Below are 18,747 nucleotides of genomic sequence, written 5' to 3'. Positions count from 1 at the left end.
AAAGATTCACATGTGTCTGATTCTATTTGGCGGAAAGCAAGTCACCTCATGTCAGAGTATTGTAATTGTTTAGAAGTTGCACCTTTGCTCCGTTTTGCAGCTCAGAAACGGCACGGAGAAGCAAGTAAAACTGGGCAATCTGTTGAGAATAGGATCTCTTCAGTTCTCAAATCTAACCTGTTACCTCGAAATGAATTTAAGCAGTTTCCTGCACGGGCGAAACTGCAGGCATGATATTAAATATGTCAAATTACAATCTACCCTTTGGCAGATTTTCTTTTCTCTCTGCAGAAACTCTATAGAACTACTTGATGACTTTTGCAGGCACACAAAACTGGTCAGGATATTACGCCTGGAGGACCAGTCCTTTTTTGAAAGCCGCTCTTCGGTAAGCATTGAACCTATTGGCCTTCTAGAACAAGGAATTGTCCTGGAAAGGATATTGCAGATCAGCACATTCCAACGTATACGACGACGCCCACAGGGACGCATGCATGTCAGGGGCCACTGCCACCAAGGTGCAGTGCGAAAAGACAACTGTTTGAGAACTTACTGCTGAAGTTAAATAGTGGTCCATTCGGATTTTAGACGTACCTGGTGCCTCAACTGCATGCAAGTATAGAGTGTAGTGTCTGAAAAGCACAGCAGGTCAGGCAGCATCAGATGTTCAGGAGAATTGACGTTTTGGACATAAGCCCTTCATCAGGAATCTCATGTAAATATAGTCTGGTTAAATTAAGTCATGCCTTTGCTTTGTTTGCTGGATTCGAGTCAAACTCCAATGTTTCTTTGTTTTGTTAATTTGCTGTTGTACAAAGCGGATTGGTGTTTATAACTATATAGGTAGAAAGACTTTTTTAAATGAATGAAATGTATTTTGAAATGATAAAAGGGTTGTACCTACCAGCGTCCGTTCAGTTCTCTAATCACTCTGTTGGCTCAATATGAAATTAAATAGTTCCCTGCATGGGCAGAAAATGTCTCTGCTTTCACACTGCAAGGGTAATCTCAAAAATATCAAATTCTAATGTTTTGTTTGACATTTTATTCTCTCTCGCAGGTGCTGACTAGAACTGTTTGAGGACCTTTAGGATGCACTTTCTTTTATGAATGAAATTTATTTTTGAAACATACAACCTATTCCTCTTTGGGAAAATTGTTGTTGCAATGCCACAGGCTCTCCGGATGCCTGCGAAGACAGAGATCAACTAGATGCAGTAATTTGATGGGGTACAAACTGAGATATTAGATACTACCCAACATACCCATTCAGAGATGAAATTATAGAGGTCTGGAGCAAGTATGTATTCATATCGGGCTTTATTGCTTAGAGATAGTGCCACTACCAGTGCCTCACAGGAGTCCGGGTATGATTATGGAGAAAAAAGTGTCACTGTTGAAGGCAGCTAACTCTGATTCAAATGTTTATCAAAGAGCATTGATGACATTTTGTTTTTTTCTGTTGATTTTCTCAGTTACTGAGCGCTACCGTGCAGTTTCTTAGGGTTTCAGAAAGCCGACTGGTAATCCAGAGAAAACATTTCAGAAAATATTTGATCGGCAGGCAATTGATCCTAGGTCCCAACCTTTTCTTGATATGACGTGGAGAAGTACAATCAGTTGAAGATTGGCATGTGTACTGCTAGGCACCACTCAACTAGTCCAAGATGGATCATCCAGTCAGTATTTCTGACTGAATATGGCTGAGTTCTTCAGCCTTACCTATGGCACTAATGTGCTGTGCTTTTCCTTCATTAGCGATGGAGATATTTGTGGAGCCTCCTCTTCTCGTGCATTGTTTAATTGTCCATTATAATTAACGGCTCGATATGTTCGAACTGCAGATCTTAAATCTGCTCTGCTGATTGTGGAATTGCTTAGCCCTCTCTGTCGCTTGCAGATTAAGTGGCTTGGCATTCATGAAGACCCGTGTGTAGAGTCACAATATTGACACCTAATTCTCAGGTATGTCTCGTGCTGCTTCTGGCACAATTTCCTGCACTCTCCATTGAACTCGTGTTTATCCCTTGTCTCAGTGGTAATGGTTGAATGGTGGACATGCTGGATCGTGAGGTTGCAGATTGTGTTTGAAGACAACACTGAAGCTGTTGATAGCATACAGTGCGTCATGGTTGCGAGACCTGTTCAATATTTTTAAAATGTAACATATTGATAGCATCACACAACCAATTGGAGGTTATTTGCAATGTGAAGGCAGGACTTTGTATCTACTAAGACTGTTAGTGGTCACTCTAACTAATACTTTTATGGACGCAAGCATTTGTAATCGGTAGATTGATAACAATGATTTCAAGTTTATTTTTTTTCCTCTTGTTGGTTACTTCACAACTTGTTTCGGACCCAACCTAGCAGCTATATATTTTATTCTATATTTTCTTTTATATGTTAGAACTGCTGCCGAACAACTCTTGTTGATGCTAATTGCAAACCCGCATCCAGAGTACATCTTACGCCTTTGCTATCCTCAGCGTATTGTTCATGTGTTCTCGGACATTGATAAGCACTGATATATCAGCCGAGGGAGAATGGTATGTTGTACCTGCAAGACGTTTCTTTGTCCATAGTTAACCCAAAGTCATGAGATTTCATGGGGTCGAGAGCTGAAGTCAAGAAATTCTAGTGCATCTTCCTCATACCACTGAATACCACTGAATACCACTGTTATGTTAAGGTAGTAGGATCTGTTCTACCAGTGAAAAGGACAAATTCAGGAATGGCGATGTGGTGGTTGTGGCAATGATTATGTCTCTGCAAAGTTATTGACTAGTCTGTGAGACAGCTCTCCCAATTTTAATGCTATCACCCAGATATCAGAATGCAGAAATTTGCAGGTTCAACAGGGATGTTTCTGCAGGGTTTGTTTTTAGGTCAGAGCAGGTGATCCATCTGTTTCCATTTCTTTGAGACTTCGTAGCGATTGCTCGAACACAATGGCTCACTCAGTAATTACAGGCTTCAATTGAGAGCAACAACATTTCTGTAGCTCTGGTATCACGTGAAGGCCAGATGAAATAATGAAGGGAGAACTGAATCGAACCCAGGTCCCCAGAACAACAGCTTATTTCTAGATTAATAATCTAGAAATAATATGACTGGGCCATTGAGTCGCTTTATTGCTGCTTGGGGAACTGAATCTTGGTCATCACGAACTGAGACGAGCCACATCGATAAACAAGTTGTTCGTTTTGAAAGCTGCAAGTGCACCAAGCCACTTTTGGTCTTTGGGATCAGCAACAGTTTAGTAATGAAAGGAAGCAACCGCTGCCTCAGACCTTCCAAAGTTCAGCCATTTCTTCAGGCCCTAATTCCAATTCAAAGCTTAAACCAGTCATTGAAACCATCCTAAAAGGCAGATGGCAGAGGTAGTAAAGGAGCTTACAGCGAGCCGCAACTGTTCGGATGCTGTCTGAGCGACTGTAATTTTCCAGCGACACGCACTTAGACCATGATCTGCAGTCCTCACGTTTTCCTAGCTGCGACTCTGCTAAAACATGAGCAAGACAAGAACATGATTTAGTCATAAGTGTCCTTCAGTTACATACCACTCCAGGGCTTCTGTTTTCGAAACCATTGGAGAGGCCAGTACAGAGGAAGACTGAGAAACAGACTGATCAAACAAGTACTGCTACAACGAGGACGGTGAAACATTTCCTTTCAGTATACATGAAAAATACGACACGTGTTCAGCTTGCTTTGTCATGGCTAAACACCCAACAGTTGCTGAGTTCCTATGCCAAAGGAATGCAGCTGGCCTCAGAGGCTGTATCTCGGTCGGTTTTTCACACTCTACGCCAACAACTCTACCGCAGTTGCATCATTTTCCAGTCCAGTGAGACTGCCTGGTGTACCTCATTGAGTTGGGCTATCACAGTGCCATGCCAAAGCACTTGAACCATTCCATGAGAAAGAGGGAACAGATTGACTGGGTCAATACATATGTGTGGGTGTATGCACAATGTTAATTTGATGCTATCAGACAGGAAGTACAGACTGGGAGCAATTGTACCACAGAAAGGGCAGAGCAGATAGGGGAAGCCCTAAATGAGGCTTTTGCTTCGGTTTTCACTAAGTAAAGAGACCTTGTTGTGAATGAAAACTTTGAGGAGCTGGATACAGGCTTGACCAAATCAAGACTGATGAAGTTGATGTGCTGGAAATTTGGAAAACATTTAGTTTAATAAGTCCATAGTGCCAAATTAGATTTATCCTAGGCTTCTCTGGGAAGCGAGAAAGTAGGTTGCTAAGCCGCTGGTGAGGATCATTGCCTCCTCACTCTCGATGGGAGTCGTACCAGAGGATTAGAAGGAGGCAAAAGTTGTTTGTTTCTTTTTATCGAAGGTTAATAGGGAAATACCTGGCAATTACAGACAAGTCTGTCTTACGTCTGTAGTCAGCAAAGCTTTGGAAAGAATTCTTAGGGACAAGATTTATGATTATTTGGCAAAGCTTAGTGTGATTACAAGTAGTCAGTATGGCTTAGTGAGAGGCAGGTCAGACCTCACAAATCTTATTGAGTTCTTTGAGGAGGTGACAAGATAGGCCGACGAAGTTCGAGTAGTGGATGGGGTGTATATGGACTTAATCGAGGCATTTGATAAGGTTTCACATGGTAGGCTCATCCATAAAGTCAGGAAGTACTGGATATAAGGAGATTTGGCTATCTGGATTCCGAATTGGACATAGGGAGATTTGGCTATCTGGATTCAGAAGGCAGACAGTGCATGTAAATGGAAAGTATTCTGCCTGAAGGTAAGTGTTGAGTGGGGCCCGAAGGGCTCTGTTCTTGGGCCTCTGCTCTTTGTAGGTTTTATAAATGACTTCGATGAGGAGGTTGAGGGAAGGGTTAGTAAATTTGCAGATGACACAAAGATTGGAGGTGTCGTCAATACTATCGAGGGCTACTGCAGGCTGCAGAGTGACATAGCCAGGATGCAGAGCAGGGCTGAGAAATGGCAGATGGAGTTCAACCTGGATAAATGCGAAGTGATGTATTTTGGAAGGTCGAACTCAAATGCTGAACATAGGATTAAAGACAGGATTCTTGGCACTGTGGAGGAACAGAGGGACCTGGGTTTGCAATTACATGGATCCCTCAAAGTTGCCACCCAAGTTGATGGGGTTGTTAAGGAAGCATATGGTGTTTTGCCTCTAATTAACAGGGGTCGAGTTTAAGAGCCGTGAGGGTTTTACTATAGCTTTATAAGCCCGTGGTGAAACCACACTTGGAATACTGTGTCCAGGTTTCGTCACCCTACTCTACGAAAGATACAGAGGCTTTCGAGAGGGTGCAAAGTAAGTTTACCAGGATGCTGCCTGGACTGGTGGGCTTACCTTATGAAGAAAGATTGAATAAGCTCGGACTTTTCTCTCTGGAGAGAAAGAGGAATAGTGGAGACCTGATCGAGGTATACAACATAGTAAGTGGAATAGATAGAGTCAATGGCCAGAGACTTTTCCCAGGGCAAGATTGACTGGTATGAGGGGTCATAGTTTTAAGATATTAGGAGATAGATACAGAGGAGTCATCAGAGGCAGGTTCTTTACGTAGAGATTTATGAATGCATTGAATGCCTTGCTGGGGTGGTGGTGGAAGCAAAGTCATTAGAGACGTTTAAGCGACTGTTGGACATGCACATGGATAGCAGTGAGTTGCAGGTGGCATAGGTTAAGTTGTTACATTATACATTAGGATTAATCCTCGGCGTAACATCGTGGGCCAATGGGCCTGTTCTGTGCTTTTCGATTTTCCATGTTCTATGCCTGGCAGAAAAGGGCATTCTGCAAATTGTGCCTTCGAGACTTTCCCGAAGGCGCTCCAAACATTCCTGCTCCTGCATTCTTTATGATGTGAAGGTAAGGTGAATTAGTATGCTAAACATTACCGTGGTGTCCTGAAATGTGCCTGTGGGCGGCCATTGGAAATGCGGAGTTATAGGAATAAAGTGGGTTTCATGGTCTCGGCTGGGATGGTCTTTCAAGCGTCAGTACAGCTCGACAGGCCGAATGGTCTATTTCCTCACTGCATGGGAGCTCAGAATCCGCTGTGTCACATGAGCATTAAATATATTTGGAACACGTTAACATTAGCAGGTCCCTCAGAACTGATAATTTGCAAAATGAAACAGGAAGCATTTTAGAAAATAATACATTTCCCCCAATGGAACCCTTTGTCCTCTACAATTAGCGGAACTTTGAGCATCTGAAGGACATGGGGGGAGTATTTCGTTTGGTTAATCCAATTCCGGAAAATGGAATACCGGATAACATAGTTTAGCCAAACTTCGGGACCTTGCATTGCTGTCAGATGAATAGATATTTGCATTACCCGAATGCTGAATAATCGAGGTCCCTTTACTCTACATAACACTATGTCTTCTGCTCAGCTGTTGCTGGAGAGGGGCACTTGATCTTCGATTGGACAGTGAAGAGCATCTAAATGGGTAAATGGATGCTTGTAAGAACGCGTGCAAACATCAGCAAGGAGCGGCTGTAATTTGAAGCGTTGTTCACTCGAGCTTTCCAATTGATCTGCTCACAGTTTAACTGCTCGCTATGTTTTTTCATGAACAGTAGAAGTGTTTGCAGAAAAAAACGACAGTATCAGATAACTCCAGCTTTTTTCAGGATTTTCAAGTTGTACGATTCAAGTTTGAACCTGTTGCCTCCAAATGTTGCCTTGAAATCATACTCGAACATAAGTGCTGAAGTCCCAATCGAGGTTGTTATGAGCTGTAGGCCTGCTCCACTGCGCTAGCAGTTGCCGTACATGTTGTTATTGCCAGTATCATTTTGATAGCAGTTCAGTTCTTCTGTATTCCTTTTTTGCAGAGACAAATGCTCTGGCCACTGGGAGATGAGGACACTTTTTCAAGTCGCTAAAGAACGAAGATGGAAAGACAAAGAATTGGTTTGAGATGCAACATCAATTACACCGGAGACCCGGGTGTAACCTCTGATTTCACATGTTCCACACACTTTTAAATGTCCCCTGCTTCACAAAGGCACGAAATCCACCCATTATGGAGACAGAAAGATTGTGCCAGGCTATTTGGACGCTTGGCATTTGCCACTTCCAGTCTCTGAGCAAGAGACAGGGACTTAAAAATGCTGATCAAAAACAAAAGGAAGACACTTGCAAAAGAGAACAATGCAGCTTCAAACAGACTATTTGCCCAATTGCTGCTGCTCTCTGTGCAATTTTGAGACAATTTCCTATTTGAATGCCCTCTGTATTATCACAGATCCTACAAATAATGCAAATTTGAACATTTATCTACATCCCTTTCATAAGGGACAATTATAGATTCTTCGCTGGCCATGCAAAACATTCCCCAAAAAGGCAATACCTTTTTTTCCGATGATAAACAAGAACAAAACTTGCATGTGGTCTGACTGATCGAAGTTCATCTATGACACTAAAAGTGGATTAAGACAGGCTCACATATTTCAGCAAGGCTGTAAGTTTACTTGGACGCAGCAGTAACAGGGATTGCAGAAAAGAGCATCAAACATTGTCCCTGCAAAGTTGGTACAGCTTTCACACATTGCAAACCCACTAGCCCTGGAGTTGGATTTAACACTTAGCACTGAACATGACATAATCATGAGAACGCCCAATAAACCTCCCTTGATCCAATTTATGTAAAAAACAGACACTTGTTTTTAAATTTTGTACAAAAGTAACTGACAACAAGGTAGTCACGAAACGTTAGTGATATATCCAAACTAACTTTGGTTATTTCAAATTGAAACGATTTACATGTGTCTATTTTCTTCCAAGTTTTGGTCAATATTGAGGAGCACCAATTCATCAGCCTAGTGAGGACAGTATGGGGTAATCATCGGGAGATATCCTTGGTCATATTTTACTCAAAGCCTGGAGAATGCATGCCGTCCAGAGCTAACGTCAAGGACACCAAGAGCAACTCCCTGTGGACTGTGTATCACTGTGCGTGCAACTCTGGTGGGCCTGTCTTGCAAGTGGGACAGGTCCTATCCACAGAAAATGATGGTAGTTTCTGCGATATTGTCGGTAAGGATTGATCCAAGGAGCATTATTATATCACCTGTCGATTAGGCTGTGAGACATCTCTCGCAATTTTTGCACTCACCCCAAATGTGTAGAACCGCAGGAGATGGGGGACAGAGTAAATGAATATCTTGCATCAGTGTTTACTGTGGAGAAGGACATGGAAGAAATAAAATATGGCTAAATAGGTAGTGACATCTTAAAAATTGACAGTACGACACATAAGGAGATGCTGGATTTCTTAAAACGCATAAAGATGGATAAATTCTCAGGAACTGATCGGATGTATCCTAGAGCTCTCTGTAAAGCTAGAAAATTGATTGCTGGGCCCCTTGTTGAGATATCTATTTCATCAATGGTCACAGCTGAGGTGCCGGATGACTGGAGGTTGGCTCATGTGTTGTCACTATTTAAGGAAGGTGGTAAGAAAATGCCAGGGAAATGTTGCCAACATGGCTTTGTGCGTGTGTCATCATATCGCACTAACTCGATTGAGACTTTTTAAGAAGTAACAAAGAGGATTGATGAGGGCAGACCGGTGGACGTGATTTTTGCAGACTTCAGTAAGGCATTTCACAAGGTTCGTCTTGGTAAATTGGCGAGCAAGGTTAGATCACCTGTAATATAGGGAGAACTAGCCACTTGGATGCAAAATTGGTTCGATGGTAGAAGACAGACAGTGGTGGTGGAGGGTTACCTTCCAGTCAGGAGGCCTATGACTAGTAGTGTACTACAATGATCAGAGCTGGGTTTACTACTTTTCGTTATTTGTTAAACAATTATTTGGATGTGAATATAGGAGGTATAGTTAGTAATTTTGCAGATGACACCAAAATTGGAGGTGCAATTGACAGCGAAGAAGGTTAACTTAGATTAGATTACAGTGTAGAAACAGGCCCTTCGGCCCAACAAGTCCGCACCGACCCGCCGAAGCGAAACCCACCCATACCCCTACATTTACCCTATACCTAACACTACGGGCAATTTAGTATGGCCAATTCACCTGACCCTGCACATCTTTGTGATGTGGGAGGAAACCGGAGCACCCGGAGGAATCCCACGCAGACACGGGGAGAACGTGCAAACTCCACACAGTCAGTCGCCTGAGGCGGGAATTGAACCCGGGTCTCTGGCGCTGTGAGGCAGCAGTGCTAACCACTGTGCCACCGTGCCGCCCACAAAGGGTCCAAAGGGATTTTGATCGAGTAGGCCAATGGACCGAGGAGTGGCAGATGGTCTTTAATTTTGATAAATATGAGGTGTTGCATTTTGAAAGGCAAATCATGGCAGGACTTAATGGTAAGGTCCTGGGTATCGTTGCTGAGAAAAGAGACCTTGCACTCCAGGTTCATATTTCCTTGAAAGTGGACTCGCAGGATAGTGATTAAGGCGGTCGGTGTGCTTTCATTTATTGTTCAGAGCTTTGAGAATACGAGTTAGGAGTTCATGTTGCAGCTGTACATGACATTGGTTCAGCAACCTTCGGAAATTTGTGTGCACTTCTCGTTTCCCTCCGTCTGAAAGGACGTTATAAAATTTAAAAAGGCTCAGAATGGATTTACAAGGATTGGATTGAAGGGTTTGAGCTGCAAGAAGACGCTGAAATGGCTGGGGCTGTTTTCTACGGAAATCCAGAGGTGGAATGGTGACCTTGTAGAGATTTAGAAAGTTCTGATGAGAGTGAATAGAGTAAAGAAATAAAATGCTTTCCCTGGAATATCGGATTCCCGAACTGGAGGAAATGCGTTTTGAGTGAAAGATTAAACATGGACCTAAGGGGCAACTTTGTCACACGGAAGGTGGAGCGTGTATTGAATGAGATGTTAGAGGTGGAGGCTGACATAATGACTGCATTTAAATACATCTGGATGATAATTTGAATATGATTATTTAGAGGGATATAAAGTCGTGAGTGTGGTTTTGGTAAAGCATAGCAGGTCAGGCAGCATTCGAAGAGCAGGAAGAGCAGAAGTCGATATTTCAGGCTTAATTCACCAAGATCCTGATAAACGACTTATGCTCGAAATGTCGACTCTCCTGCTCCTCGGCTGGGCCTTGACCTGTTTTGCTCTTCCATCACGGCACTCTTGACTCAGATCTCCAGCATCTGCAGTCCTTACTTTCTACTTTGAGGGATATGGACCAACTGCTGGCAAATTGGACTAGCTTAATTTTTGGATATCTTATCGCCACTGTCGAGTTGGACTTTCGACAGGACGATTATTGCAGTTTTTCAGTCCTTATTTCAGTGCAAGGTGATTCGTCCAGTTTCACTTCTTTCAGACTCCGTAACGATTGATAAAAGTGCTTTCAAGGCCATTTCAGGCAACTGAGATTCATTGGTCTTGAGGGCAGTTTTCCCGTCCTGAAGAACATTAGAGAAACATATGTTTTTTTTTTCCAGACAAAGAAGAGTAGATTTATGTTTATCCGTTATTTAAGGTTTATGACTGTAATCAAATTACCTGAGCTGCTGTGGTGGGATTCTAACCTTTTTTTAAAGAACATTGACTAAACATCTGGATTAATCATCAAACAATAAGACCACGAGGCAATTGCCTTGTCACATTGCTGCTTCATCACTGGGTCCTGCGAGAATTTAATTTTAAAGGTGCAAATTGAAGTTTTGCCATGATTTCTCCTCACAACATGACTTTGCAGAAGGCTTTGGCACTGCTCGGGGTCTGTTTTGAACATTGTGATAGCGATCAGTTTTAAAATGAACCAAGGTCTGAGACTTCTCCACGTTCAGCCTTTTGTTCAGACTTCAGATCTTCTTGCCTGCTAAAACCTGTCCTTGATCCATTCAAAAGAGCAAGTCCCAGAGGCCGTAAGAGATTTCACTGTCAGCTGCTAATCGTTGTCACTGCACTAGCAGCAAAAATAAAAGCTTAAATTATTGGTGGCCTTCATCTAACATGCACATACAACTGTTCTCATTTCCAAATCACTTTGGAAATAATTCCTTCGTGAAAGCAGTACTGAGGAAGACTGACAAACAGACCGATCAATGAAGATAAGGAGACATTACCTGTCAACGCACATGATGAATACCACACTGATTCAGCTTGCTTTGTTAACGAAAAGAGCAGTCGTGAATGGACACCCAGTTATCAGAAGATGTAATAGGTCCCATACCAATGGAGTACACTTGGCTACGATACCAATTGGTAACAGAGATGGAATTTCGTTCAGTTTCCAACACTTCGTGCCATCAATTCTGCCGCAGTTGCATGTAAACTCGTCCAGCGAGATCAACTGGTGTCCCTCACTGAGCTGGAGCGTGAAGACAGCTCCATTCGGAAGCCCTGGAGCCACAACGTTATAAAAAGCGAAAAGGCTGGCTGGGTCAATACATATTCAAAAAGGAAACATCAGCAAACTCATCTGGGGAGAGGTGGACTGCTCAGTTGATACCTGGCAGAAGTGGTTTATTGCGCGAATCGTGCCCTGTCGAGATCATCCAGAAGGGTTTCAATTATTCCTAGTCCTGTATTGTTTATTGCATGCAGGTTAAGTGAATTGACCGTGCGAAATTACCGAATACTGCACAGAAATGAGCAGGTGAGTTAGCCATTATAAATGCGCGGTGATTGGAATAGGAGAGCGGATCTCTGGTGAGACAGTGTTCAGTGATTCAGTGCAGATTCGATGGGCCGAATGGTCTATTTCCGCATCATTTGGGTTCTATTGTTATACTGTGCCAAATGAGCGTTAGCTATATATTTGAACATGATTAAATTCGCGGTTCGATTAAAAAGGATAAATTGTAAACTCAAACAGACAGTAGTTTCGTAAAACACAACAGTCGGTCATAATGGAATGTCTGCCCCCTACAAATTATTATTTTACATGAGACTATCTACCCGGCTCGGCGAGAAATGAACAGGGTCCCTTATTCTTTGATTGGATTGTAAATCGCTGCTATTACTTCGACAACATTTTTATGCCAATACAGTTTGTATGAAAGGGTGCAATTATCAGTGAGGAATGGATGCAATTATGAACGTTGTGAACTCGAGGTTTCCAATCCATCTGCTTGCATCTGCTCACTCGGTTTTAGCAACAGACCTGCACTTGTTTGTATTGCTGTGATCACTGGCAGCACAGTAATAAAGTGCAGTATCAGACGTCTGCAGCTGAAGGATTTTTAAACTGCATGATTTAAGATCATGTCTGGTGCCTTCAAACCTTGCCTTGAAATCCTCTTCGAACGTGGGTGCTGCTGTATTAATCGAGGTTGCTATGAGCTGCAGGCGTGCTCCCCTTAGCTGGCGGTACCAGTACATGTAGCTATGGCTAGTATCGTTTTGGGAACAGTGCATCTCCGCCGTCCTCCCTTCTCCAACAGACAATGTGTTCTCCGACTGGAGTATAAAGGTGCTCCTGCAGCCAGCTGAGGAGGAACAGGAAAACAGATGTGGTCATTTTCCAACTGCTTGCTATTATAACGAGGAGGTTATTTTTACAGATGACACCACCACCCTCATAAAAGCCACTCATAAAAGCTCGAGTCGTTGACATTCTCAGTCAAAGCAACAGATCTCTGGGCACCCAGTCACGGTAGAGCAATACTGAAACACAAACCATATTGTCACGATTGGCTGCAATGCCGATTGCTTGCGGAGATCTAAGTACATCATCCTGTTTCCCACATTTCACAGGCTTCAAAATCCATCTGCTGCAAAAGAATAACACATCTTTCCACTATAGAGAGAAAGACTAAGTTACCGCAGCCCCTCACTGTTTTGGGTACTGTGCCGCGTTTTATTTGGAAACTTCATGCCACTGCAACATGTATTATTTTTAAGAAATTAAACAAGAACGAAACTTGCAAATGATCTGACTGACCTAAGTTCATCTCACAGCATGAAAAGCGGATAAGGAATGTCTCAAATAGGTAAACAAGCCTGGAAGGATACCTGCGAGCAGCAGTAACAGGAGATACAGAGAAACAGCATCGAACATTATCCTTCCCAACTTGGTACTGCTTTGCACACTGCAAAACCTCTTACCTTGTTGCCGGATTTAATGCTTTGCTCTGAATGTGACATCATTGCGAAAGCGTCCAATAGTCCTCCCCGTTCCCATCCAATGAAAAGCAGATATCCTGTCTATGAGTACGTTGGTAACTGACCCACGAGGCAATCTCACAAGTTTAAGTATATAGTCCACCCCCTGCATTTTGTATAGATTGAAACAATTCACTAATCTTTTTTTTTCTAGGGAGGTCACGTCACGTCATGTCAAACGATTGAAGGTTCTGTTAGATGTTGCAACATTGGTCCAGTTTGCATCTCAGGATGGATACGGAGAAGAAAGTCAAACTGGGCAAGATGTTCCAGTGTCCATTCAGGTCTTAAACCACAATCTTGCTAAAATATTTTGCTGCAGTGGGGAAAGTGCCTGTATTTTCACAAATGCAAGGACGAATTAAAAGATGTTAAATTCCATTGTGTTGTTCGGACAATTTTCTTTCTGAAGAATCCGTAGAGAACACTTTGTGTAGCTTTTGTATGGGCATTCTTTTTATGAACACGATTTGTTTTTGCACTGTAAAGACTTCACCTAACATATTGTTGTTGCAATACAATAAATGCAATCCCTCCTCTGCGTGAGCAGAGAGATTTTCAAACTGATATAATGTTCTGACGGGGTAACACAAATATTTTAAATATTTTGTAGTGAAACTATTCTGAAATGTCATTATTTAACTTTGCAGCAGGTGCATAATGAACTGCGGCCTCAGGTTCTAAGGTAGGGAAACTACCAGTGCATCAAAAGTACCCTCCTTATTCATTCCAGAATCAACTTGCTCAGATATATTACCCTATATCTCTGTAGAATGTGGAAATGGAATCCGTTTCTCCTGGCCCAGAGGTACGTCCACTATCACAGATCCACATGACCCCAGGTATGATTACAAAAGAAGTATGTTCCTTATCCGCAGCTGACTGTGTTTAAAGATGATCATCAAAGAATATTGATGAACTTTTATTGACTCTTTTGATTCACTCATTTACTGAAAGCTACTGCGCAGCTTTTCAGGACTGGAGCAAGAAGATTGCTAACCTTGAGAAAACATTTCGGCACATATTTTATCAGCAAACAGTTGCCATGCCTTGGGAAGAGAGAGGTGGTGATAATCAAGAGATATGATAATCAGACGTGAGATTTCGCTAATAAAGTTTACATTCCTTCACCTGTTCTTACTTAGAAACTTATTATGACGCACACATATATTCTTTTAGTTTAGCATGACTAATGTGCCATTCTGTATGAATGCGGGTGCTATTTTGTCCATGCCACACGAAGAGTCCCAAAACAATTAAAAAGTTGTCAGGAACAGCAGCCAGCACATTAATGCTCAATTGGAAGAATCAGCTTCACGAAAAAGAATAAAGTGAATGGGAGTCTATCAGTTTAGACAGGAGCAACAAAAGGTTGGTTGTTGTTATGATGAGCGATTGAACAGATTGGGGTTATTTTCCGAAGAAAACAAAAGCTGATGGAGATACAATTGAGATGCATGAAATCATGTGGGTCATAAACAGGGTACTCAGCAAGAAACGTGTATTGTTGGCAGAGAATCAATGAAAAGGAGACATCAATTTAGGGAAGGCGTTCCCATTTAAACTGTTATCCCAGGCAGTACTTTCCAGATCCCCAACCACACTCTGAATGAAAATGTTTTTCATCAGATCCGTGCAAAACTGCCGACCTTCCGATTCTTTGTCAAGATGTGAGGAATATATTGAGTCTTTTAGAAATAACACAATTTCTGCACCATCATGGTAAACAGGGTACAAGGGGAATGCAGTGTCCATGACAATAAGACAAGGCTGGGAGGACGAAAGGACTGTTAAAATACCAACTTCATGAGGTATATAAATGACGAGAGGAGGGTGCATGTGTTCTGGAAAATGACAGGTGAGTGTGGGCATTTACATAAGCTCAGGAGTTGGAGGTTTGAAGAAGCTACCAGGAACAAATTTACACCCAGAATGTTTATGCAACCTGGAATTCACTGTCTGTAAAGGTAATAGAAGCAGAAACTCTCATTACATTGAAGAAATGTTTCGATGTTCAAAAGAGCTACCAAGGCAGCTAAAGGTTTTGAGCCAAGTGATAATATTGGACGGCAAGGGATTCTACAACAATGACAAACATGTTGAAACATGACCCCCGTGCTTTCAAAATAGTTCTGATCCTGGTATAATAGACAGGTATGTTTTTGGATAATCTCTCCGCCTGCTTGAATCTCTGTGATCACTGTCAGTGCAGTAATAGACTGCTGTATCTGTTGGCCGCAAGCTCAGTATTTTCAAGCTACCTTTTGTTTCACGACTTTTGACTGGGTCCGTCGAATCCTTTTCAGGGTGTGATCAGAGCCAGTAACAGGTTGCTATGAGTTGCAGACCTGCTCTTCTGGGCTGGCGGTACCAGTGAATGTAAATCTCGCTAGTGTGGTTTTGGTAACGGTGCATTTCTGCCTTCTTCCTCTTTTGTGAAGCCAACTCCTCCGGTCATGGGGAGATGAAGGCACTTTTATAACTCGCTAAGGGAAAAAAAGACAGGAAAATGTCACGGTTTGGGATTAAATCGGGATCAACACAATGTGGACTGAGAGAGAAAAGCCAAACAATTCCTGTCAAAATTTCACAAACTCAATCGCTGTGCGTACGAAAACAGTGTGCATTCCTGGATCACGACTGAACTCAATCCAGTTGCTGTTGTCCCAACGTATTTGGCACTTTGAATGTCTTACATAGTGCATGAGATTTGTCCAATCCACCAACCCCTCACGTAGGTGAACGTATGTCTGGAGTCCGTTCCCAGCTTATTCAGGTTTAAAACAGTTTTCCTTTTGCAATGTCAGCGGGAGACAGTCACCAGTTACTGGGGCCCATGAAAAGCATCAGTTCCCAAAGAGTTGACAAGATCAATCTTGTCTCTTTCACCTCCCGCGATGAAAATTCCAAGTTGTACTCTCTGACCCTTATTTTGTCTCCAAACAAAAGCAAAAATTCCTGGAGAAACTCAGCAGCATCTGTCCAGAGAGAAAGCAGTGCTAACATTTAGGGTCCGGTGACGATCCTTCAGAACATATTTATAGTCTTGTAGATTTTTCTATATAAAAGTGCCCCCAGTCAACCAGCACATGAATTTTACAGCACAACTCTGGAACATGATGTGACTTGAACCCGATCTGTCTGCTCAGAGATAGGAATACTACCACGATACCACCCTTTTCAACTGTATTGTAAGGGTTGCCATTTGAGGTATTACTTATGCGGCTTCCATCGTAACTGTACACAGCAAGTTACAACACTACCAAAAACAATTGATAATCCTTGAACTGATTTCGTTGTTCCTTTAACAACCAGAACTTATATTGCTCAATAATTGTATACAGTTACTAGCAGCATGAGTATCAGTGGATACACGCAGACAGACCACAGCATGATACAGCAATCCAATGCCATCTCAAAACACTGGAGATCAGCTCCTGTTTTACTCGCTGCATTGTGGCTGAATGCGGAAATTGTACCGTTGCAAGCTCTGCCGTTGGCAGAGCTCTAATCGACGCAGCTGGCTGTTTCTTTCTGTGCACAGTGATAGTATTTGACAGGTACCTTGCAACTTGTTGTGTAATTTGTAAAGCCATGTATCGGCCTTGTGGAAATGCGAATGTTTCTAAGGCAGGACTGCACAGATCAGAGTCGATGAATGTAATGTCTAATTCAAGACTTCCAAAGTACGAGGTGTTCGACACACTTGTGTTTCATTTATTCTTGGGATTTTGTTTGCCCAGCGTTAATTACACATTCGTCAAGAACCTTGCAAATGGTTTAGCCATAGGATATAGCAAGGTAGGAACGGGAGTGGGCCATTCAACATTTCGACCCTGTTGCACCAAGCATTGAGATAATGGCTGATCTCTGTTCTAACTCGACAGATCTACTTTTGACACTTATCCCAAATGCGTTTGCTTCATAAGCATTTATCTACATCAGAGTATAAGTTAACAAATGATTGTTAACAAGTGATCGTCATAACTGTCATTTGTGGAATAGAGATCCAAACATCTGCCAGTTTTTTTTTTTGCATCAAAGTCCTTTCTCACCAATCTCTTCACGATCTAGCCCTAATTCTCAAAAGAAGCCCCGGGCTTTAGAAACTCTAACCAGTGCAAATAATTTACCGCCTAACGACCCTGCCTTTTCTTGCTAATATCATGAAGACTTTGTCTTTTTACTGTGAAGAAAAGATCATTGATGAAAGAGGTGATGATGGTTGGGCCTAAAAGACTTCCCTCAGGAAGTTCTACTGAGCTGAGATATCCGACCTATAAATGTCTTCCTCCAGATCACCTAATTCCACTCTTATTAGTGCCCTTTGATGACACAATAGGTCGTTTGCTGCCTTGATGTCACAAACTGTCACCCATTACTTACCCTCTTGTGTTCAAGTTTTAAGTCCATGATTGGAGCAAAAGCGTAATGAGGTCAAATGTGAGTGTACTTCTTAGATTTCAACTGAGTGTGTATTAACTGGGTATTCTTTGAATGTGTCGTTTGGTAGCACTGACATAGAGTCATTACGTTAAACTTCACAGAAACAGATCTGTCAGTGCAACTCGTCCACACTGAAAAGGCATCCTAAACTGCTCTCGTCATATTGCCCTATTTTCCTTTAAATCCTTACTACATATGGACCCACAATGATGCATTTTAAAAGTATTTTAATTGTACCCACCTCTACCATCTCCTTCGGCAGCTCATTCCAATTCGCACCACCCTCTGTTCGTAAAAGCGACCCCCAGGTCCCTTTTAACTATTTCCACTCCTATCTTAAACTTCTGTCATCTAGTTTTTGACTCACTCATCCTGAGAAAAAGACCTTGGCTACTCACCCTATTCATGTCAATAGCACCTTCTTTCAATTTAGGTAAAGTTGAGGGTTGATGGATGAGGTGACATGTAGTCTCAATAGAATAGTCCTTCATTTTGTGGACAGAATAAAATTAGGCAATTTTCCAGATTGCCTTGTAAATGCCAGGGTTGTTACTGTGTGGAACAGCTTGCTTTGCTTCCAATGCTGGAAATCAGAATAATAGCAACACCACAAGCCTGTATAGTATCATTGCATGCAGCCGTTTCCTGATATCATATGTAGTGAATTCAATGGATTGAAGAAAGACGTCTGAGATGTATGAACTCTCAGAGGAAACAGAGATGGGTCGTTCACTCACGTCTTCTGATTGTTGGTACTTCCAAATGCTTCTGTTTTGCAATGAGGTACCGTGCATCTTTACAATTGAGGTTGAGACTTGTCCCCGCCCCGGTCTCTAGTCACTGATATGCTCAGCGCCTGATCACTGATGTCCCCGCCCCGTCCCTGGTCACTCATGCCCCCGCCCCAGCCCCTGATCACTGATGTGCCCGGCTAATTGTACATCACCGTACACAAATTGACGTGTAAGATGATTGCTGAATTTTGATGCGATGTCTTGGTTGTGGGACTTTTTCTGTTAATTCCATGCTGTTTCCTATAGGAGTAGGTATTTGTATTAATCTTAACTGGTTTAAACCTCATTTTCAGCAGGTACTGTGCTGGTCCTGATTTGCTGACCTGCAATATTCATTGAACAAATAATGATCTCATAGGTTGATTGCAATGTTAGACAAAGTGAT

General features: G+C 42.3%; 1 long non-coding RNA gene and 1 gene segment (V, D, J or C); one reads left to right on the top strand and one right to left on the bottom strand.

Moving 5' to 3' along the window:
• The first annotated feature begins 82 nt into the window (after positions 1 to 82).
• On the top strand, positions 83 to 13,497 carry LOC122544079. Its single transcript, XR_006310261.1, has 3 exons — positions 83 to 715; positions 6,850 to 8,053; positions 13,277 to 13,497. It is a non-coding gene; the product is annotated as an uncharacterized LOC122544079 (long non-coding RNA).
• LOC122544076 lies at positions 11,158 to 13,050 on the bottom strand. The segment is given in 2 exon segments: positions 11,158 to 12,446; positions 12,973 to 13,050. Coding segments are annotated over 2 exon segments (393 nt in total).
• Positions 13,498 to 18,747: the final 5,250 nt, after the last annotated feature.

The sequence above is a fragment of the Chiloscyllium plagiosum genome, chromosome 46, assembly GCF_004010195.1.
Source record: "Chiloscyllium plagiosum isolate BGI_BamShark_2017 chromosome 46, ASM401019v2, whole genome shotgun sequence".
In the NCBI taxonomy this organism is placed as follows: Eukaryota; Metazoa; Chordata; class Chondrichthyes; order Orectolobiformes; family Hemiscylliidae; genus Chiloscyllium; species Chiloscyllium plagiosum.
Note: the sequence above shows the minus strand (reverse complement) of the source record. Positions and strands in the feature narration are given on the sequence as shown.